At 39.0% G+C, this 24770-nt stretch overlaps 1 protein-coding gene across 3 annotated transcripts in view; it reads left to right on the plus strand.

Annotated features, from left to right (window-relative positions):
- Window positions 1–24770, plus strand: part of LOC132822357 (receptor-type tyrosine-protein phosphatase gamma-like) — a 695764-nt gene that overhangs the window by 569389 nt on the left and 101605 nt on the right. For all 3 annotated transcript variants that reach the window (XM_060835658.1, XM_060835659.1, XM_060835660.1), the window contains 2 exons: window positions 865–1630; window positions 13143–13281. In XM_060835658.1, the coding sequence (XP_060691641.1) occupies window positions 865–1630; window positions 13143–13281 (905 nt within the window). The remainder of the gene's footprint in view (window positions 1–864; window positions 1631–13142; window positions 13282–24770) is intronic.

Consider the following 24770-nt stretch of genomic DNA (forward strand, 5'->3'; position numbering starts at 1 on the left):
TCCATTGTTCCAGATATCCAGCATCTGCAGGTTTTTTTGGATTATTTTAGCCTTCCCTGGCTTACTATTTCAATTACTTTGTTTGCCGAACTTCTTTTCTCTCTCTGCGCTCCCTCACTTCCAATCTACTCATTCTGTTCCCACCCCTGTAACCACCATTATTGCCATTTTTCTCTCACTTCTATCAGTTCCGAAGGAAGGTAAGTTGATATTAATTCTGTTTTCTCTCCATTGATACTTTTCTCTCGCAATTTATATTTTTTGTGTAAATCAACAATTGTGTAATCAAGGCTGGTAACATCTGTGGAGAAAGAGAAACAGAATTAACATTGAATCCCATAAGACCTCCTCAGGATTGACTGCTCCAAAGAAGGGTCTTGAGTCTCAATGTTAGCTTCACATCTCCTCACAGATGAGCATTTGAAATATCAAAATGTTCAAGACTAATGGGCCTAGTGCTGGAAAGTGGACCTTGTGGAGATTCTACGTCTCTACGATTTGACAGACCTGCTCAGTATCTCTGGCAACTTCTGGTTTTGTTGGTTTCAGATCTCCATCATCCACAGTTCTTTTGTTTTATTTTACAGTTTGCAATCTTGAATTCACTGTAAGGGTTGTAGAAGCAGAAACCCACATAACATTTGATTTGATTTATTTATTGTCACGTTTATCTTGTTACAAAATGCAGTGAAAAGTGTTGGATTGTGACCCTATTCTCCATGTCATCTTACAACGCAGAAAAATAAACCAAAACATAGAATACAAAGGCAGAAAAATAAAGAAAAGTTTTTCATATGTTCAGTATTTCTATTTAAACTGTCTTTCTTTTTATCCCCTCCATGTTTGTCTATTACTTCACTGAAGCCAACAGCCTCACCTGCTTCTTCAGCTGATATGGCACCAATCAGTTCTGGGTCATCTACTTGGACTTCTTCAGGTCTTAGTTTGCCCTTTGTTTCCATTGCAACTGGCATTGGTCCTTCATCCAGTGGAAGCCAGACTACTGTGGCATCTGTAGTAACAAGCACTTTGCTTGCAAGCCTTGGGTTTGGTGGTGGTGGAGTTCCTTCCTTTCCAAGTACTGTGTGGCCTACACGCCTTCCCTCTTTGGTTTCAACCACTAAACATCGAGTCAAGCCTGTTATTTCAACAACTGAAGCATTGTCATCCCCAGGCTCAGATGGTGGGTCTGCTGTTAATAAAACTGGCGAGGCAGAAGGTGAAGATGAAAAGAAAGAAAATGAAGATGAAAAAGGAGAGGGAGAAGAAGGAGATGAAGAGGAAAATGAAGAAGGAAGCAGTTTAAGGAAAGATGTAGTGGAGAAACAGGAGAATGTTGTGACCACAACAACTAATGAGACACAAAATAAGACTGAATCAGAGATATCACCTAGAGATCCAAGTAGTCCAAGTGAAGAAGGTACGAACTCAACCAGTGGGCAAGACCATCCAAACACAACTATCAGTCAAACAAATGTGGCTGTCCAACAGACGACAGTTGAATTATCACAAACATCATCCGACATTTCAACCACAGAGAACTTTCAACTTTCAACAACACTTCCTCCAAAGAGATGGAATGATGATGCAGACAGGTCTGCTGAGAACACATTTGTTATGGTAGATCCAGGTTAGTTTATATCAAGCTATTTTGTTTTTAGTATTGGATCTTTTATGTCCTATTGTTTTCAAAACTGATGATGTATTTAGAATATCATATTTTCAGTTCTGGTAAGCTGCTGATTGCTACTAATATTGTGGTGATCAAGTAACTTGAGTGTGTGACTTAATGTCAAGTCCGTTGACAAGGAAGGTAGAGTTTTGGGTCCAAAGGCAGGATCCTACACTGGGTTCCCTGAGAGAAGTGTATCAGGTCTCAGATGTCAGGGGTGGGAGCGGTATGTAGTTGAGATGGGTGAGGGGATTTGGTCCAGGTGAGGAGGAGGTAGTCAGGTCCTGGGCAGATAGTGGAGCTGTCTGATTTAGAGAAGGAGGGGGTCACAGGTGCAGTGGATGGCACATCCCAGGAAGAGAGTGAATGTCTATGGGAGAAGGGGCGGATGCCAGGTTAAGAGAGTTTAGGGTCTGGGAGATGTGTACTTGGTGGTATGCATTACATTGAGGATCAGTTTAATAGATATCCAGATATTCAGAGTAGGTATTTAATTTTCTATCTATCTAGTAACTTAACTGCAGTGGAATTATTTGATTTAAATAGATACTTTTGGAGGGTTCCAGGCATAGGGATATTGGTGATTGGAATCTTCAATTTTCCAGACAATTCCCTTCCTAAATTACTATTTCTGTAGGGTTTCAAAGCACAATATCTGCTGCAGAAACACTTTCTGGCCATTGTGTCTGATGCTTATCATAAAGTTAAATATAGAAAATTGCTTCATAAATCAAATCCTTTTCCATAGAATCCCTGCAGTGTGAAAGCAGCTCATTTGTGCTGTGTAGCCCACACAGACCCTCTGAAGAAAATCTCCGCTACCCTATAATCCTGCATTTCCCATGATTAATCCACCTAGTCTGCACATCCCTGGACACTGTGGGTAATTTAACATGGCCAACGTGTCTAAACTGCAAATATTTGGACTGGTGGGGGAATCTGAGCACCCGGAGGACACCCATGCAGACACTGGTACAATGTGAAAACTCCACACAGAGCTTGAATGGAACTTCAGAATCTGGCTATTGAGCAGCAACTACCTTATTTTCATGTATTTACATCACATTAGCAATTGAACTTGCCTTACTTAATTGCTCCTTTGGTTCTTTTGCTAAAGTGTGAAAATGCTGTCTGTTGATGATTTGTGAGTGTCTTTTAAAAATGAACTGGGTGGTAAGCTTTATAATTTCAATGATTTAGCCCAACAAAACCTAGACTTGCTGTGTGATTTTGGTGCATTGCATAGCACTAATTACTGAACCAGTTACTGAACTAGTTACTGTCAGACTTTCCCCAGAATTGAGGACCCCAGACGAAAATTCTTCCATCAAAACCTACCTGTTAAACAAAGGCCAATAATTTTTCAATGCTGTCAGTGCCACTGGGAGTTGTAGCATCTTCCCTTAGTGCACCCAAGCCCTAGAACCTCAGAATAAATATGAGAGTTGGGAGAATGGGGATCATGGGAGAGGATCTCCTTTCATTCATAATGCCAGATTCCCTTGATGAGGAGAGGCATCAAATGCCTGAAGTTGAGGGTATAACCACCCCCATCCTATCAAACAATACTTTATCAAATGATTTTTGGAAATATAGAAGTATCTATTGATTCCAATTTATCTGACCTGTTTGTTACCTCCTGAAATAATTCTAATAAGTTTGTTGGCCATAATTTCCCTTCATGAAGTGTTTGCATACTGTATCTTTTGATAGGAATGCTATTGCGAAACTGAAGTTTCACTCATCAGCATTGTAATGAATTTATGACTTTATGTTACTCACATGTACTTTCTTACTAGTTTTCAATGTAATTTGGGAACCAGCACAGTAGCTAGCTAGCTTTGGGAAATAGAAATGATATACAATTGAAGTTTGGAAGGTTTTCAGCATATTGTTTGGAATATTCTGGAGGAAGTTTTACATTTCTTCATAATATGTTAATGTGCACAACATTAGATTCTCAAAAGTGAAAAAATGTTGCAGTGTTAACTTCCAAATAAGCAGATTTCACCTAAAAATAACTTGAATGGGGGAAAGCTAGGGCTTTTTATTGGCTTAATTTATAAAGAACATACTTGACACATTTTTTCAATGAGTGGAATTTAAAATTGAAATAGAATATAATCAAATGCATTCAAAATTAGGTGAAGTGTGCGCAGAGATCCTGTCAGCTTTATCCGAGATTTCTTCGATGCCAGTGCTTTAAATGTGTAATGCAGAATGAATGAGATAAAGACAAACATTTTGCCATTTATTCTTAACCTGCTGCGCACACCAAATTTGAAACCATATTACACAAGGAGTTAGTACATCTGATAACAAAACCTTGGTCAAAGAGATGAGTATTAAGGAGTCGAAGGAAGAAAGTAGGGTGAAGAGACATGTAAAATTGTGGAAAGAATTCTAGAGTTTAGGTGCAAGGCAGCTGAAGGCACACCTGCCAACAGTAGGATGATTAAATTTGGGATTTCTCAAGAGGCAAAACTGAACACTTGATTGAAAGGTGTCAGGCTGGAGGAGAATACAGGGATGCAGATAGCTCTGAATATAACATGAATATGAATATTGAAATTGAGGCATTGCTTCATCTGAAGCCAGTGCAAGTCAGTTGGCATAGGGGTGATGGGTGATTGGACATTGTTGTGAGTTAGCACATGGGAAGCAGAGGTTTAGATGATCGCATGCTTAAAGAGAGTTAAATATGGGAAGATGGCCAGGAGGTCCATTGAAATCAACAAGTGTAGAGGTAACAAAGGCATAATATAGGCTTCAGGAGCAATTGAGATGAGGTCGGTAAGACTAGGGCAAAGTTACAGAGATGGTGAGTGATGGTCTTGTTAAAAGAAATGTTTCTCATTGTTTGGCAAAATATGTAGACACTTTAGAGAATTTGAATCAATCTAAAGTTGTGGTTATCTCTGTGCGGCTTATTTCAACAGTGCTGCTGACTTGTATGAAGGGAATCTTGCCATGGAGACTGAGTGCCACTGTTGAAATATTGCGAATGAACTGATGTAACTTCCATTTGTCTATTCGTCTTTTCTTTAAATAAATTCAACTTGTGCATGTTCTGTGAATCTGTCAGCTGAATTATATGTTGGCCTTCACCACTTCAAGATACAACAGAGCTGTTTTAGAAATGTGTCCTTTTTACTTAGAATGTACGTCTTTGCTAAATTTTTTTCATTGTCGGTGACAAAATATCTAGACTTAGAAACTGAAGATAAATAATAATGATAGCAATGTTGTAATTATGGTACCTGAATGTTACACAATGAATTACATATGCTTTCATATTATCAACCAGAACAAAATGTTTTTGTCTTTCTCCATTCTTGCCTGTAATGCAATTTGAATTGTTTTTAGTTGTTTCACTTGTGGCCTTAACTTAGAACCTAATTTTGAAATTTGTAATTTCTGTGTTTTCACACTTACTGTTGTTTCAATTTTTGGTCATACTTTCTCATCGATGTTGGAAACTGGCTGTATTAACATTCATATTTGAACATAAGCAATAACCCAGCACCAAGAACAATTTACTGGTTTACTTTACATTATGGGAATAATTTTAATCTAAAGCCACCTACCAGGAAACTGCAGGAGCAGTTTGGCTGTGTGTTTTACTGTCCACCTGATTCTGTTTTCCATTAAATAGATAGAGTAAAATCAAGCTGAATGTAAAACAGTTGACTGATTTAATCCTGTCAGTATCTTACTGAATGAGTTTAGTTGAAATTATCCTTGATGTTGAACAGATGCTTAGCAACCATTTTGTAATGAACTCCTATGAAAATTGAAGTAGACAGGGATGAGTGTGCATTGGTGAGTAATTTTTCAGGCAAGTCTAATTTTTACATATTGTTTCATGTTACAATCAGTGAGTCTTCATCAAACTCCTTCCATGTGTGCTTTCCATTGGGGAATGAAACATTTCCATCCAGATTTCAATGCAGTTTTCACAAGCATATTAATAAAAATGCATTTTGTAACTCAAAAATTAAGGAGCAGAATAATTGTGAGACATTTGTTACTGCTAACCATCACATCATACCTGTAGTATTTTGGACAGTACATAATTTATTTGGAATTACTCTATTTAATCTCTTTAGAAAACGCAATTTACAAAAAAGAATCAATCTCTCAAACTCTACAAATGCATGAAAACAAAAGTCCAACCTATGGGAAAAGATTAAAAGAGCAAATGGCTTAGAAAACACAACATAAACATCCAAAAGTCTAAAAACTAGTTGACCTGTGTTCTCTGTCAAGTTGAAGAGGCCATATAAAAATCATCACCTCAGTAATATAATCTTAAAAATGTTGTATTGATCTGTCTCATTATTTCTCAATACTACCTAATTAATAAAACGTATATTGTTATGATCCCTGACTGTGCCACCAAACTTATGTTTCAACCTGGCTAAAGACCAGTTTTTCTTTGCATAAATTAGATAAAGCTTGGGATCTCAGGTACTGAGAAAGAGATTAAAGCTCAAAATTCCGTGCTTTTGAAGAAGCTATGTGAAGTTAGAATTGTAGAACAGTCTATAATATATACAATTTGTCATTAAATAGTAGAGAATTTGAGTACAGTATTACTTCAAGACATTTTGTCAAAGCTTTTCATGTTGCACTCATCAGACCAATTTGCAAGAAATACGATTTAAAAGGAAATCAACATATATAGGAGAAGATTGTGTTGTTTGGTTGGCAAGTGGTGGGCAGGTTGTTGGAGGGAATCCTGAGGGACAGGATGTATATGTATTTGGAAAGGCAAGGACTGATTAGGGATAGTTAACATGGCTTTGTGCATGGGAAATTATGTCTCACAAACTTGATTGAGTTTTTTGAAGAAGTAACAAAGAAGATTGATGAGGGTAGAGCAGTAGATGTGATCTATATTGACTTCAGTAAGGCATTCGACAAGGTTCCCCATGGGAGACGGATTAGCAAGGTCAGATCTCACGAAATACAGGGAGAACTAGCCATTTGGATACAGAACTGGCTCAAAGGTAGAAGACAGAGGGTGGTGGTGGAGGGTTGTTTTTCAGACTGGAGGCCTGTGACCAGTAGAGTGCCACAAGGATTGATGCTGGGTTCTCTACTTTTTGTCATTAACATAACTGATTTAGAGGTACAGTTAGTATGTTTGCAGATGACACCAAAATTGTAGGTGTAGTGGACAGCGAAGAGGGTTACCTCAAATTACAAGAGGATCTGTAAAAGATGGGCCAATGGGCTGAGAAGTGGCAGATGGAGTTTAATTCAGATAAATGTGAGGTGCTGCATTTTTGGAAAACAAATCTTAGCAGAACTTGTACACTTATTGGTAATGTCCTAGGGAGTGTTGCTGAACAAAGAGACCTTGCTTGCAGGTTCATAGCTCCTTGAAAGTGGAGTCGCAGGTAGATAGGATAGTGAAGAAGGCGTTTGGTATGCTTTCCTTTATTGGTCAGAGTATTGAGTACAGGAGTTGGGAGGTCATGTTGCGGCTGTACAGGACATTGGTTAGGCCACTGTTGGAATATTGCGTGCAATTCTGGTCTCCTTCCAATCGGAAAGATGTTGTGAAACTTGAAAGGGTTCAGAAAAGATTTACAAGGATGTTGCCGGGGTTGGAGGATTTGAACTATAGGGAGAGGCTGAACAGGCTGGGGCTGTTTTCTCTGGAGCATCAGAGGCTGAGGGGTGACCTTATAGAGGTTTACAAAATTATGAAGGGCATGGATAGGATAAATAGACAAAGTCTTTTCCCTGGAGTCGGGGAGTCCAGAACTAGAGGGCATAGGTTTAGGGTGAGAGGGGAAAGATATAAAAGAGACCTAAGGGGCAACTTTTTCACACACAGAGGGTGGTACATGTATGGAATGAGCTGCCAGAGGAGGTGGTGAAGGATGGTACAATTGCAACATTTAGGAGACATCTGGATGGGTATATGAATAGGAAGGGTTTGGAGGGATATGGGCCGGGTGCTGGCAGGTGGGACTAGATTGGATTGGGATATCTGGTCGGCACGGACAGGTTGGATCGAAGGGTCTGTTTCCATACTGTACATCTCTATGACTCTAAGTGGACACTAGTTGATAGAGGTATTGCTGTGGATAATGCACCTGTTAGATGATGACTGACCAGTTATCTGCCATGCTTTGTTTAATTTCAGCCAAGTAGATGGATTGTGACCTGTCAAGGTCTTGCTACATTTATCAGGGCAATAAAATAAAATTTATGCACAATTAACATAATTTATTCTTTTCCTTTAAATAAAACGTAGAGTTGATTTGCAGAACCAAAATTTCAAAACAAGCAAATCAAAAATCTCCATATTCTTTACAAAGTATTAGATTGCAAGATGCCCTTCACCTTGGACCTGTGATATTTCTGTAAAACCCCTATACAAATATTTTATGTTTGTAAAATTATCAAACACTTGATGACTTCCTTTCACTCCAGATCTATTTCAAGCCAGCAGAATAAATATGTTACGGTTTCTTCCCCTCACACATTTTCCTAAAATGTGTATTACCTCACAAGTAATCAATTATGTACGTAACATTCATTGGATATAATACCATAAGTACATTCCTTGTATAACATATTTCAATCCCCATTAAAATATTTGACAAACATAATCCAATATCCTCCATAACAGCCAGTGTTTCAGCAAATAAAGTGACTTAAGCAAGGCCTTTTATTTTCTTAGTTTCCCAAGATGTGGAGGTGCCAGTGGAGGACTGGGATTGACAAAGTCAGAAGTCACACGTTGCTGGGTTATAGTCCCAAAAAGTTTATTTGAAATCACAACCTTTCAAAGCACCACTCCTTCATCAGGTCTTAAAGTTTGTGATTTCAAATAAACCTGTTGGACTATAACCTGGTGTTGTGTGATTTCTGACTTAGTTTCCCAAGCTAAAGAATAGCTCCAATTTTCACTGATATAAATATTATGAAACCAGCTGCACATAGAACATTCATCAGGAAGATTAGCATTTGAATCATTGCTAAAAATGACATATTTATATTCTTTGAGGCGTCTATCGAGCTTAAGAAAGCATTTGTCGAGCGTATGACCCACTAGATCTTAATACATTCTCTCTTTGAAGATGCTGCATTAAAATATTAAACATCAAAACCAACATTCTATATAATTTGAGTGATCAGTTCGCTTGGCCAAAAGAACTCCTCAACTGTTCAGTTTCTTGTTTCAATGTTACTTCATTTCTGTGTGATTGACCAGTGCAATTCACTGGGATGGGAATAACACTCTCTCAATAAGATTATTGATTTACAGGTTTTCTGATCTGCTGTGTTGAGTATCTAAACCAATATATTTAATATCCCTACAAACCAGATTCACAATTTCAAATCTTGCTGTAATCTTATGAATAAAATATTTCTCAAATTCTGCACCAGCATTCTGTATGAAATGATCAACGTTCATCATGAAATTACCTGAAATAAAATATACCTAATATAAAATTGTGGGATTTGCTTTTAGTTTTAACAACTTATTTTCAGCATTCCATGCATTTCAGTTATTCAGGCTATAGATGCATTTGTTTGGATTCCATTGCTTTTCTTGTATGTGCTGCCTCATCCTGTAGAAAGGAATTTAGTGCTAATGATATACATCTTTCATGAATACGTGGCCAAAAGAGCTAAAAAGGTTTCATGATTCATTTGCCAGCTTTGGGTGCAATTGTCCTTTGCGGAAAGGTTGTACTGTATTCATTGAGAGTTTAGAAGAATGAGAGGTGCCCTTGTTGAAAGATGTAAGATTCTTAGAAGGCTTGACAGGGTAAATGTTGAGAGGTTGTTTCTCCTTGTGGAAGAGCTTAGGGAGGGCATAATCTCTGTGTAAGAGGTCACTCGTATAAAACAGAGTTGAGGCAGAATTTCTTGTCTCAGTGGAACCAGTGGAATTCTTACAGAGGGATATAGATGTTAGACCGTTAAGTAGGCTGAGATAGATTGATTTTTAATTAGTAATGGAATCAAAGATTATGGAGAAAAGGCAGGAAAATGACTTTGAAGATTATCAGATGAGCCATGACCTCACTGACTGAATCAGTGGATTGATTGGCCTACTTCTGCTCATATGTGTTATGGCTTTATCTATATTCCTAATCGATGTTCAAAGCTCCAAACAACTGTCCTCACTTTGGCCTCATAAGACCCACTTATTTTTCCGTACAAACCTACCTTTTGACAAAATCTGGTTGCTCCTTCCTTATCCAATTCCTTGGAATAAACTTCATACTCTCTTTGACTATATATTTGACATCTCATTAAGCTCCTGGATGAGGAGTTTCTTTATTCCCCTTCTTTTTGAAAAGGATCCCTTCCTTGTGAATGCCATTCTCTCAGATCAATTGAATTTATCTTTTAAAAGGAGCCAATTTGACCATGCTGTCTTGAGTTAACAAAAGAGTGAGTTTAGTATTTACTAAATGTAAAAATAATTCATCAGACAACATAGATATACATAGATTAGGAATAAAATGTGAGTCCAAAATAAGATTCAATGACAGACACAACAGTTGCTCTGAGTGATTTGTGAAGGTTAGATGGTGGCACTTTGATAGTTGAATGATGGATTTTGGGATACGTGGCTTTGCAATTAGTTGAAATCCTTTGTCCTTTTTTTAATGTTTGTTAGCTAGCAGTTCTCATATATGTGACTGGCTTGCTTGATTTTGCATTTGCTTCTTACATTCAGAGTGGAAGGTTCCTTTTACTTGTAAAACATGGTTCATTGACCATGAATTTTACAGCACAATAACAAGAGTTCAGACTAGTACACGTGGATCTCAGTTCACTAGTATACCTTCCTCCACAAGCACACAAAGTTACTGTTGATTTTTGACCTTCTAAGGACAGAACAAGAAGATATCTGCAAGAAGTGGCTTTCAGCTGAGATGGGGACAAATATTCAGTTCAATTGATATCTCTTCCTGTTGGGTATCTCTTTCTCTGTTTAAATTTTACTTCACATTCCACCAGCAATATTCAATGTGTTCATCACGGGACTTTGCCGGACACCAATTAATTTACATCTACAGTCTTTTATTTTGTCTGCAACAGTCCACTTTTAGAAAACACATTTGGAATTAAAAGTTTAAAAAATGTCCATCATACTTCAGCATTGTGACCCATTGTCAAAGGTGCTGTTGAATGTCCTTACAGAGTTACTGCAGTACATCTTGTAGATGTAACACACTACTGCCACTGTGAATTTGTGATGATGGGAGAGAATGTTGTCTATGGTGGTTGGGGTATCAAGCTGGCAATCATTGGACTACACTGCTGTGAATTGTGTCATGCTCGCATGTGTTGATGGAGCTGCACCCATCCAAGCAAATGGAGAGTACACCATCAAGCTCCTAATTTGTGCTTTGTAGACTTTTGAGGGCAAAGGACAAAGCTATCTGTTGCAGATTTCCTACCTTTCAACCAGCTCTTGTAACTACAGTATTTAAAAAGCCCTTAGTTTAATTTCTGGACAATGGTAATCCACAGGATGTAAATAGTCAGAGATTCAGCAGCAATTGGCCAGATTGGAATTATCCAGATTTTCATGCACAGGAGCTACTTAAGCAATTTTCCTCATTTTATATGCAGATGCTGATGTTGTAGTTGCACTCAATTGCTTGGGTAGTTGTGGCTAGTTCAAGAGCAAATGTCTTCATTACTATTACTAACATTTTGACAGGGTCTGTATCCTTACAAATATTCAGTGTCACAGAGTCATAGAGATAATATCCCTCCAAACCCTTCCAATTCATAGACCCATCATGATGCCTTTTAAGTGTTGCAATTGAACTAGCCTCTACCACTTCCTCTGGCAGCTCATTTCATACAAGTACCATCCTCTGCGTGAAAAAGTTGCCCCTTAGGTCTCTTTTATATCTTTCCCCTCTCACCCTAAGCCAATGCCCTCTAGTGCTGGACTCCCCCACCCCAGAGAAAAGACTTTGTCTATATATCCTATCCATGCCTGTCATGATTTTATAAATCTCTGTAAGGTCACCCCTCAGCCTCCAACGCTCCAGGGAAAACAGCCCCGGCCTATTGATCCTCACCCTATAGCTCTTCAGCTGTGTCTTGATATCAGGTTGAGTAAATCAAATTGGCTAAAGTCTACCATCAATGATGCTTTACCCTTATCTCTTGTACCGATGTGCTGGGCTCTTCTATCATTGAGACTGGGGATATTTGATATCCTGTTAATTGTTTAATTGTCTAGTACCCTTCACAAATGGCTGTAATGAGACTGCAGAACTTGGATCTAATCCATTGACTATGAGATCACTTAGCTCTGTCCATTGCATGTTTGGAATGCAAGTTATTCTATATTGTAACTTTACCAGGTGATATGTCTAATTTTTAAGTTTACCTGATGCTGCTCTCTGATCTATCTAGTTCTGTTGCTTTGTTTAGTCATTGTAGCAGTTTTTTTTGAGTGGTTTGCTAGGCCATTTCAGAGGGCCTTTAAGAGTCAACCACATTACTGTGGATCTGAAGTCACATATAGGCCAAACGAGAGAAGGATGGCAAATTTCCTTCCCTAAAGGCATTGATGAACCAGATAAGTTCAACAGTGAAAGTGAATACTAGATGGTTGCAAAATAATGGAAGTAGAAGCCACTTGCAGTTCTTCAAACAAGGTACTTACCACTGCATTAGCCGAAATTAGAAAATAAACTCGACGTTCTTTTTTAGCATTATATCTTAAGTTAGCTTGAAATTCTTGCACCTTACTAAAAACTTATGGTATCATTTATAAATAAGTATGGAAAGAAAATGAATTGACTAACAGATATTGTATTTCTAGTTTTGTTGCAGAGTTGATGTGCCCTGATAAAAGAGCAAAGAGGCAAACATGAGAAACTTAATATTTTAAATGTTAAGCCTTTGTGAATATTATTATAAAAGGGATGTTAAAAAGAAACTGTTTTACTGCTCATGTTCATTTATATAGTATTTTACCTTGGCTTATAGTTGAATGCCAGGATCAAAATTGTCAGTCTGACAGTGCATTCGTACAGAGTGGATATTTAACACTGACCTTGCCTCATTAGCAGGTTCATAATGACATCTACTCTAGGGCATTGATTACATCAGTGTGATGAAGGGCTCTAATTTGGAGCAATAAATTTAATTTTTATTTAAACAGAAAATAGCATTCAACATTGTGTCGCATTTGTTTGTTATTGAAGCTCACAGTATTGTTTATAAATAACTGTGAAGATCATCTGAATGGCATTTTTATTTTACTTAAATCTGTCTGACCACAGAAATGATCTTGCATAACTCAACAGGTAAGAACACGAGAAAAGGTAGTTTCTGCTGTTTGCCATGAGCAAGACTGTGCTGTTCTACATTATATTATCATGCTGTATGTGCAGTAAGATTGTGTTCTAATATTTCATTTTTATGTTTCTATTTTCCTTCTGTTTCTGGACTCATGCAGAAGACAGGTCATCGTCAAGTATGGCCACACAACCATACTCACCCTCCAGCAAGATGGAATGGATTATTCCATTGGTGGTTGTCTCAGCTTTGACTTTTGTCTGTTTGATTCTTCTCATAGGCGTGCTTGTTTACTGGAGGTAAGATTTTGAGCCTTTTGTTTGCAGTTGCCAAGGCCTAACTGACTTGATGTTTAAGCTACATCAGCTTTTAACTTTTGCTATCCTATTTCAGTAAAACCTAGTGGAAGGAGTGATGACTTGTTTGTCTCTTCTAGAGTTCGTGCTTTTGTTTTACTTAGCTGAACCATCTGTAACCACTGAGAATTTATGTTTTAACAATTAAGAAGAGTAATGTTCAACAGAAAATGCAGGTTCATTTGAAATCATGTGGGTTGTTTCCTAAGGAAACTTTAATCATTAAACATCCCAGAATTACTTTGGCATGGGTATTATCTTGTACTGAGAATTCAGTAGTTTTTTGGCAACATTATTTTTTACATTTCTAGATCGCTTCATAACAATTAATACCAACTCTCTGTGAATTTATGTTTACTAAGTGGATTAAATAATAGTAATTATGGCTGTGAGTCATAAGGTTGTGAGTTCAAGCTCAAGCAGGACTTGAGCACATAATGTTGGGTGACATTTCAGCTAAATGCTTGAGGAGGTGTTCTCATTCCAATGGGAAATTAAACTAAAGCTGTATCTAATAGTTCAGATAGATGTAAAAAATCTTATAATATTATATTTGAAGTCAAGCAACATGTTTTGTGCTATGATCAGTCAGTTGTTGAAGGAAGATATTCATCATGCAGTTCATGATGATGAGAAAACTCTATGATCTGCAGGCAAGTTTTGGTGCACACCTTGACTATTTATCTTCAAATCAACTGTGAGTGCTGCTGTTCCATACATCAGACCTTTGGAACTACTTTTCAATGGGGCATGATGTTAACAGTAACAAGTCATGGTCATCATTTACTAGATAAAGTGATAAGAAAAGTTATTGCAAAATAACAGTTTGTCTAGGGCAGATGTTTTGAGTATGTTGGTTATGGGATATTTAACTGAAGATCTAGTAGAAGATTGCAGCAATAATGGTTCTAAGCTAAAGTGTTTTTTGGGTGTCTTTCTGTAATAAATCGATGTAACAATCAAATTAGTTTAGTTTACTGTAGGATTGATTAAAACTGAATCCTTAACAATGTGTATGCAATGTTAACAATATTATTTAAGGAAAAATATAATGCATTGAAAACTGTGAAAAGAAGGTTTCCCAGATTAATGCATGAAATGGGGTGGGTTGTATTATGAAGAAAGCTTCAGCAGAGAAGGCTTGTATCCACTGAAGTTTAGAATGTAAGAGGCAACTTGATTGAAACATATAAAATTCTGAGAGGTCGTGACAAGGTTGATTTAGAGAGGATGTTCCCTTTCTTAAGATAATCTAGAACTAGGGGTAACAGTTTAAAAATAAGGGGGTCACTATTTTAAATAGAGATGAAGTGAAATATTTTCACAGAGGGCCTTGTGTCTTCAGAACTTGTTTCCTCAAAATGTGGTGGAAGTAGAGACTTTGAATATTTGAAGGGGGGTGGGGGGGGGGGGGAATGGATTCTTGGTGAGAAGGGTTGAAGTATTGTCAGGGAAATGTAGACCTAAAGTAACAATTACATCAGCCATGATCTTGATGAAGCACGCTTGAGGAGTTGAATTACCTAGTCCTGCTGCTTGTTTGTATGTTCATATATGTTAGAAATCATGAACCAGAAAAGCCAGTATGCAAAAGATATTAGAGAGCTTCAAATTAATTTTCCCTTCTACAGTACAAATCAAAAAATTTGACTCCGATGTGTAGTTCCTGTCAGAGGTTTAGAAGATGTTTAAATTAATTTTATAGGAAAAGTGAGGACTGCAGATGCTGGAGATCAGAGTGAAGGGTGTAGTGCTGGAAAAGCATAGCCGGTCAGGTAGCATCCGAGGAGCAGGAGAGTCAACGGTTTGACTCTCAACTCTCAAGATGTTTCCTGATGAGGAACTTATGTTCAAAATGTTGACTCTCCTGCTCCTCGGATGCTGCCTGACCTACTGTGCTTTCCCAGCACCACACTCCTGACTCTAAATTAATATTCTGTTTGAATTTTCTGGCATTTCCCAAACCAAATTATAAAAAAGAGCAAAGCAAAAACTAACTTCTACTTGTGAGAGCTATTAAAGATGAAGTTGGACACAAAGATGCTGTAATTAGTATCATATTCAACACTGAATATTGAAAATCCACTTAACATTACACTAATTGGAATTTAACAGCAATCAACAGCATCTAAATAGTTATAGTACAATATCAATTGAAATGTATCACTATTTCAGCATAAGCTAGGTTTTACTTCATATCAAGCTGTTACTTGCAATGTTGGATTGGGCTTTCAGTACATATTAAAGGTATAACCACTAGATTTCCAATACCAAGACGGTGACATGTGCATAATTTAGCTAAACTTTTTTTTTGTAGCTTCACAAGTACTTCCTTTTGGGCATTTAGGCTCCACCACTGACCATACCTGAGGACAATTATAGTCCATAGTAATTTTTGTTTTGGACATAAATTTCTGTTCTTGACTTTAGCTAATCTTGCTTTTTTTGCTGTTTGATGTATTTAATACTATGAGACTTAGCCATTAAACAAACAAATGTTTCAGTCAAATTTTAATTTTTCTGAACCTTCACACAAACTCTTTATTAACATTTGAAGATCTCACTCAGAAACTCTGTGCAACCTCCTTTAGTTTGCTGAGAATCTTTCTCCACATATTTGATTTAGGTGGGCAAAATATAAGCTTGATTACCTCCAGTTTCACCAAGGAAACCCCCATTGGAGGATCTGGCCATGAGTCAAGACAATTAACTCAATTGCAGGGTTATTTTTTCAAAATGTCAATCAATCACAAGAATGTTCCAGAAGAATTAATTGTTCAATTTGAATTTGTTTGATTAACAAAAGACTTCAAAATCAACATTTCACTCCTTCCTTGTTCCCAGTGTTTAAATTGTGTTCTTAATATTAAGAATCTCCAGAGATCATCTGAATCCATTGATTAGAGTCCAGCTCATCGAGAAAGGATTCTTAAGGAAATGTTTAAAGAAATGAGCCAATTCAAGTATCAGTGTATGTTAACTGGAATATTAGGATTGTGACTTCATTCCTCATTTGCAAAATTTTCTGTCCATAACTGGAGGTGTTCCACTTACTTGAAGAAAGTATTTCACAAATACTCCTGCAGCCTGATTCAGCAACGAGATTTGGTGATTTTAAGTTACTATGACTACCTAGCCTCTTCTATGGTATTTGGGAATCCTGTAAACAGCAAATATTCCCAGAAAGATGTATTAAAAAAATACACACTTAGAGTCATAGAGATATATAGCATGGAAACAGACTCTTCGGTCCAACCCATCCATGCCTTCCAGATATCCCAACCCAATCTAGTCGCACCTGCCAGCACCCAGCCCATATCCCTCCAAACCTTTCCTATTCATATACCCATCCAAATGACTCTTAAATGTTGCAATTGTACCAATCTCCACCACTCCCTTTGGCAGCTCATTCCATACATGTACCACCCTCTGTGTGAAAAGATTGCTCCTTAGGTCTCTTTTAGATCTTTCGTTTCTCACCCTAAACCTATGCCCTCTAGTTCTAGACTCCCCAACCCCAGGGAAAAGATTTTGCCTATTTACCCTATCCATGTCCCGCATAATTTTGTAAACCTCTATAAGGTCACCCCTCAGCCTCTGACGTTCCAGGAAAAGCAGCCCCAGCCTGTTTAGCCTCTCCCTATAGCTCAAATCCTCCAACCCTGGCAACATCCTTGTAAATCTTTTCTGAACCCTTTCAAGTTTCACAACATCTTTCCAATAGGAAGGAGACCAGAATTGCACGCAATATTCCAACAGTGGCCTAACCAATGTCCTGTACAGCCGCAACATGACCTCCCAACTCCTGTACTCAATACTCTGAGCTGTCAATAGCCTTTTCCTTACCCAAACAACACAGCCTTTTCCATGCTTCACCATCATCTTCTAATTGGTATTGTATATACATTTTTAAGCTAAATGGGTAAATGTATAAATTATTTCCTTTATCAATATATTTTTAACCCTTTTTATGAAGGGTTAAAAACATACATCTGAAGTTGTCCTTTTTCAAATGCCTTCTGAAAACCCAAATACATGAAATGTGGGTTTCCATCACATTAATAACAGAAACTTGCATCCATATAGCATCTTTATCAAAGAAAAATTTGCTGAGGCACTGAATGTGTAATTACTGGGTCATATGTCTTCTCATTGTTGTGAGGGCGAGTTGAAATTTGAAGAAAAATGTTATGAATTTGGTATCTTTGCAGTGATAAGCAAAAGCATACCCAATGCTTCAGGAACTTTGTCACAGATATACTTACTCAGGAAATGATTTATGTTAATTTAACATAGAACATAGAAAAGTACAGCACAGAATAGGCCCTTCAGCCCATGATGTTGTGGCAAAGATTAGTCCTAATCTAAAAAAAAACCTAACCTACACACCCTTCAATTCACTGCTGTCCATTTACATGTCCAACAGCCGCTTAAACGTTCTCAATGACTCTGCTTCCACCACCACCGCTGGTAACGCATTCCATGCATTCATGAGCAACTCTGGAGAATTCAGTTCAAATCCCACTGCAATTAGTGGAATTTAAATTCAATGAATAAGATTGGAATTTAAGATATTGCTCTGTAATGATTGATGTTTTGAGGATTTGAGCTATAGGGAGAGATTGAATAGGTGAGAGCTGTTTCCCTGGAGCATCGGAGGCTGAAGAGTGACCTTATAGAGGTTTATAAAATCATGAGGGGCATGGATAGGATAAACAGATAAAGTCTTTTCCTTGGGGTGGGTATCTTCAGAAATAGAGGGCATAGGTTTAAGGTGAGAGGGGAAAGATATAAGGCAACTTTTTCACGCAGTGGTGGTATGTGTATGGAATGAGCTGCTAGAGGAAGTGTTGTAGGCTAGTACAATTGCAACATTTGAAAGGCATCCTGGATGGATGTATGAATAGGAAGGGTTTGGAGGGATATGGGCCAGGTGCTGGCAGATGGAACTAGATTAGGTTGGGATACCTGGTTGGCATGAACGTATTGGACCAAAGGGTCTGTTTCTGTGCTGTACATCTGTGTCTCTGTGACTTTATGACTCTCTGCATAAAGAATCTACCTCTGACGCCTCCTCTATACCTTCCTCCTAATATCTTAAAACTATGGCCCCTCGTGGCAGTCAATCCTGCCCTGGGGAAAAGTCTCTGGCTGTCAACTCTATCTATGTCTCTCATTACCATGTACACCTCGATCAAATCACCTGTCTTCCTACTTCTCTCCAAAGAGAAAAGTCTAAACTTAGTCAACCTCTCTTCATAAGACACGCCCTTCAGTCCAGGCAGCATCCTGGTAAACCTTCTTTGCACCCTCTTCAAAGCCTCCACATCTTTCCTATAATAGGGCTACCAGAACTGGATACAAAATTCCAAGTGTGGTCTCACCAGGGTTTTGTAGAGCTGCAGAAAAAACCTCGCGGCTCTTAAACTTGATTCCCCCTGTTAATGAAAGCCAAAACACTATATGCTTTTCTAACAACCCTATCAACTTGGGTAGCAACTTTGAGGGATTTATGCACTTGAACACCAAGATCCCAATGTTCCTCCATACTGCCAAGAATCCTGTCTTTAATCCTATATTCAGCATTCAAGCTCAACCTTCCAAAATGCATCAATTCGCATTTATACAGGTTGAACTCCATCTGCCATTTCTCAGCCTAGCTCTACATCCTGTCAATGTCGCGCTGCAACCTGCAACAGCCCTCGATACCACCAAAGGCACCTCCAGCATTTGGGTCATTGTCAAATTTATTAACCCACCCCTCAACCTCCTCATCCAAGTAATTTATTAAAAATTACAAAGAGGAGAGGCCCAAGAACAGAGCCTTGTGAGACACCACTCACCGCTGACCTCCAGGCAGAATACATTCCATGTATTCCACTCTCTGCCTTCTGTCAGCCAACCAATTCTGAATCCAGAGAGCCAAATATCCTTGTATCCCATACCTACTGACTTTATGAATGGGCCCACTATGGGGAACCTTATCACATGCTTTGTTGAAGTCCATATACACTAAATCCACTGCTCGACCTTCATCAACCTATCTTGTCACTTCCTTAAAGAACTCAATAACATGACCTGCCCTTCATAAAGTCATGATGAATGTTTCTAATCACGTTATGCTTTTCCAAATTGTCATAAATCCTATCTCTCAGAATCCTTTCCAAAACCTTACTGACCACAGACATAAGACTGACTGGTCTGTAATTGCAGGGATATCCCTATTCCCCTTCTTGAAAAGAGGAACAACATTCACCTCCCTCCAATCCTCCAGTACGACTCCTTTGAAGAGTGAGGAAGCAAAGATCTTCTCCAGCGGCTTAGCATCCTCCTTTCTCACTTCCCGGAGCAACCTAGGATAAATCTGGTCTGGCCCTGGGGACTTATAAATCGTAATGTTGCTAAAATTCCCAATACATTAACTTCCTCAATCTCAAACTGTTCAAGCCTGTTTTCCAGCTCCTCAAAGTTCTCATTCACAACAAGATCCCTTTCCTTAGTGAAAACTGAAGCAAAAAACTCATTTAGGGCTTCCCCTATCAGCTCAAACTTCACGCACAAGTTCCCTACTCTATCCCTGACTGGCTTGACATTCTCCCTGATCATTCTCTTATTCCTCACATATGAGTAAAATGCCTGTAGGTTCTCCCTAATCCTTCCTGCTAAGCCTTTTTCGTGCCCCCTCCTGGCTCTCCTCAGTCCATTTTTGGGCTTCTTTCTAGTAAGCCTGTAATCCTCTAAAGCTGTGCAAGATCCTTGCTTCCTTTAGATTACGTAAGCTGCATTCTTCCTTTTGACGAGAAGCTCTTCTGTTCTTGTCATCCAAGGCTCCTTAATTTTACCCCTTCTTGCCTATTTCAGAGGAACAAATTTATGCATCACTCACAACAACTGCCCCTTAAACAGTTTCCACATGTCTGTTGTGTCCTATCTGTAGATAATTGCTCCCAATCTGTACATCCCAACTCTTGTCTGATCGCGTCATAATTTTCTTTTCCCCAGTTAAATATTTTCCCATAGTAAATGCTCCTTTCCCTCTCCATGGCTGCGGTAAATGTGAGGCAGTTGTGATCACTGTCACCAAAGTGTTCTCCCACCGTGAGATCTGACACCTGTCCTGGCTCATTTCCGAGCACCAAATTCAAGATGGTTGGCCTGTCTATATACTGATTAAGTAAACCCTACTGAACAAAACCTGACAAAAACAGCTCCATCCAAACCATCTGCACTAAGGAGGTTCCAGTCAATATTGGGAAAGTTGAAGTTACCTCTAACATCAACCCTGCTACATCTGCATTTTCCAAAATCTGCCGACCTCCCTACTGCCATTAGGGGGTCTGTAGAAAACCCCAATGAGATGGCTGCTCCCTTGCTGTTCCTAACTTCCACACATACTGACTCAGTAGACAAACCTTCCTCAACAACCTTCATTGTTGGTAGCTGCGATGCACTCTCTGATTAGCAATGCTACACCATCTCCTCTTTTCCACCCCTCCCTGTTCTTTTTAAATGTTCTCAACTCTGAAACAGCTAGCAACCATTCCTGGCCCTGTGAAACCCATGTCTCTGTTATGGCCACAACATCATAGCCCCAAGTACTGATCCATGCTCTAAATTCATCACTCTTATTTCTGACACTTCCTGCATTAAAGCATGTACACTTTAACCCCACACTTTAACCGATCCCTTTGTTTCATCACATGAGAAATATCCCTCTAGATTCACTACATCCTGCCACTGCCCCATCTGCAACTACCCCCCTCTCAGATATGTAGCTCTGCAGCTATTTTCTGCTTTTGTGGGTTGTTGAGTTATTTCTTGTGCTGTTGATATTCCAGCATGCATGAACGACATCAAGATGAAGGAATTGTGACGGTTACAGCAAGTACTTCCTCATAGGGAATGATATCCAGCTGTTTGATTTTTTTTTAAATAGCTGCCTGTTCCAATTAGTTCTAGTCAATTTCATATGCCACATTGTTCTCAAAATCTACTTTCTGTCTACATAAGCGATAAGTAAATACAGCAGGATATATATTTTAACATGCATAAAATGTTAACTCTTCAAAGATGTAGAATACTATAATCTTAAAAGTAGTTATAATTTGGAGATTGTAGAGAATCAATCCTCCTTCTCTTGTTTCCACATTCAGAAAAGTAAAAACTGTTTTCCTTAGCTGTTTGACTTCTGTCTGTTGCAGCCCATTCAAAGGCTGTTAAGAGTCTGCTTCAAGAACCAAAAATCCATGCTATGTGCTGTGATCAGCTAGTCCAGTTTATTAATGGTGTTGAATAATTTTGCTTGTTTCAGTCACAAGACTAGGTAATCTAAAGCAAACCTTAAAACAAACTGCTATGTGTCATAGAGTCATAGAGATGTAAAGCACAGAAACAGAACCTTCGGTCCAAATCGTCCATGCCGACCAGATATCCAAAATTAATCTAGTCCCATTTGCCAGCATTTGGTCACATCCCTCTAAACCCTTCCTATTCATATACCCACCCAGATGCCCTATAAATGTTGTTATTACACCAGTCTCCATCACTTCCTCTGGCAGCTTATTCCATTCATTCACCACCCTCTGCATAAAAAAGTTGCCACTTAGGTCCCTTTTATATCTTTCCCCTCTCACCCAACCTATGCCCTCTAGTTGTGGACGTCCCCACCCCAAGGAAAAGACCTTGGCTATTCAACCTATCCATGCCCCTCATGACTTTATAAATCTCTATAAAGTCACCCCTCAGCTTCCGATGCTCCAGGGAAAGCAGCCCCTAGCCTATTCGGCCTCTCCCTATTGCTCAAACCCTTCAACTCTGGCAACATGCTTGTAAATCTTTTCTGAACCCTTTCAAGTTTCACAACATCCTTTCTACAGGAGGAAGACCAGAATTACACACAATATTCCAAAAGTGGCCTAACCCAATGTCCTGTACAGCTGAATGTTCTGACCAGCAAAGGCCTGATACCAAATGTTTTATTCACTATCCTGTCTACCTGCGACTCCACTTTCAAGGAACTATGAACCTGCACTCCAAGGTCTCCTTATTTAGCCACATTCCCCGGTACCTTACCATTAATGTATAAGTCCTAATTGCCTTTCCAAAATGTCGCACCTCACAATTATCTAAATTAAACTCCATCTGCTACTCCTCGGCCTATTAGCCCAACTGATCAAGATCCTGTAGTACTCAGAGGTAGCCTTCTTTGCTGTCCACCACACCTACAATTTTGGAGGTCATCTGCAAACTCACTCACTAGACCTCCTATGTTCACATCCAAATTGTTTATATAAATGATGAAAAGCAGTGGACCCAGCACTGATCCTTGACACACACACAGGCCTCCAGTTTGAGAAGCAACCCTCCGCCACTACCTTCTGTCTTCTACCTTTGAGCCAGTTCTGTATCCAAATGGACATAGATTCTCTCTGTATTCCATGTGATCTAAGCTTGCTAATCAGTCCATCATGAGGAACCTTGTTGAGCGCCTTAACTGAAGTCCATTGCTCCACGTCCACTGCTCTGCCTTCATCAATCCTCTTCGTTACTTCTTCAAAAAACTCAGTCAAATTAGTGAGACATGATTTCCCACATACAAAGCTATGTTGACTATCCTTAATCAGTCCTAGCCTTTCAAAACCATATACATCCTGTCCCTCAGGATTCCCTCCAACAATTTGCCCACCACCAATGTCAGGCTCACTGGTTTATAGTTCCCTGGCTTTTCCTTACCACCTTTCCTAAATCGCAGCACTCCAGTCTTCCGGCACCTTACCTGTTTTGAGATAAGGAATAAAAATTGGTCATTGTTGACCCAATTACCCCCTTCAGAAAAGATACTTTTATTTTCATTACGATTATCATACTTTAGTCATTAAAGTGAAGAGAATGAAATGCTATGGACAATATATCGTGAAAATGATTGGGGTCTCTGCCCCAGCTATAAAGTCAGTAAGAGCCCTGATATGTTCTTCGAGGGGAGACCAGCCATATTAAGTACCACTCAGGCACTTAACTAGGCAGCATCAAGTCTTTGCATGGTGAAGGAGTCTGAGGATTGACATTCGCCTGCCAAAGGCTGCGAATAAACAGATGCTGGCAGCTCTGTTGAAAGGTAATGCCAGTGTGGAGGCCGTGGTGCAAGTGCTGGATCCTGGCCAGAGATGAGTGATGGCAGAAGATGTTTTGTGAAGGAATTTACAGCAGACAGAAGGTGGGAGATCTAATGGGGGGAAGTGACCCAACAACAACGGCAGAATGCTAGCTCTCAGCAGGTTTTCCCATGACTGTTGCCAGGTCCTCCAATCTAGAACTGAGATCCTTGTAATGACAGGGAAGGTTATGGATTGTAAGGAGTTACCCAAACAGGCCTGAAGAATTCAGCAAATAGCTACAAACCACTTACCAAATGCTCACTTGGGGTGACTGCCAGATTTCCCTGTGAATATAGCAACTAATTAAGAGGACAAATGAAATTTTGGCCCTTATTGCAAGTGGTTAAAGTGCATAAGAATGGCAGTTTAACACCAACACCACAGGGCATTGATGAACCAACATCTAGAGTCCTGTGTAAACCTTTGGTCTTGTTGTCCATCAAGGGATATCTTCATTGGGAATAGTCAGACGTAGATTCATTAGACTATTTCTGTGAATTAAGGAGTTACACCATGATGAAAATGAACAGTATTTTGGAATTTCTACAAATGAAAGATGATCCTTTAAAGATTCTGAGAGGGTTTCACAAGACAACTGCTGCAACGATATTTCCTCTTTTGGGAAAATCTGTCAGTAGGGAGCTCAGTTCCAACGAAAAGGTTCATTTAGCCCAACTAGCCCACACCAACCCTCTGAAGTATATCTCACACAGACTTATTTTCCTACAGTATTACTCTACATTTGCCCTGATTACTGCACCTAACCTACACATCCCTGAACACTATGGGCAATTTAGTTTGCCAATTCACCTAACCTGCAAATCATTAGATTGTAGGAGGAAACCAAAGCACCCAGAGGAAACCCAAACACAGAGTGAATATGCAAACCCCATATGGACTATCGCAGATGCTGGAATTGAACCTGGGTCCCTGGCACTGCGAGGCAGCAATGCCAAGCACTTACCCATCGTGCCACCCGCTCCTGTATAAGAATGAGATGAGATTTTTTTTTTCTTTTAGGCATTGGTTAGTCTTTGAAATTCCTTTACACGGAGAGAACTGGAGGCTGGGTTGTTGAATACATTCAAGACAGAGTGAGCTCAGTTCCAACGAAAAGGTTCATAAAATCCCTATAGTGTGGAAACAGGCCATTTAGCTCAACAAGTCCACACCTTTTTGGTCAGAAAAGGAGTCAAGGATTATGAGAGATAGTCAGAAAAGTTGGCTTAAGGCCACAATCAAGTCAGCCATGATCTTATTGAATTGTGAAGCGGATGC

This window comes from Hemiscyllium ocellatum, chromosome 14 (genome assembly GCF_020745735.1).
Source record: "Hemiscyllium ocellatum isolate sHemOce1 chromosome 14, sHemOce1.pat.X.cur, whole genome shotgun sequence".
Lineage (NCBI taxonomy): Eukaryota > Metazoa > Chordata > Chondrichthyes > Orectolobiformes > Hemiscylliidae > Hemiscyllium > Hemiscyllium ocellatum.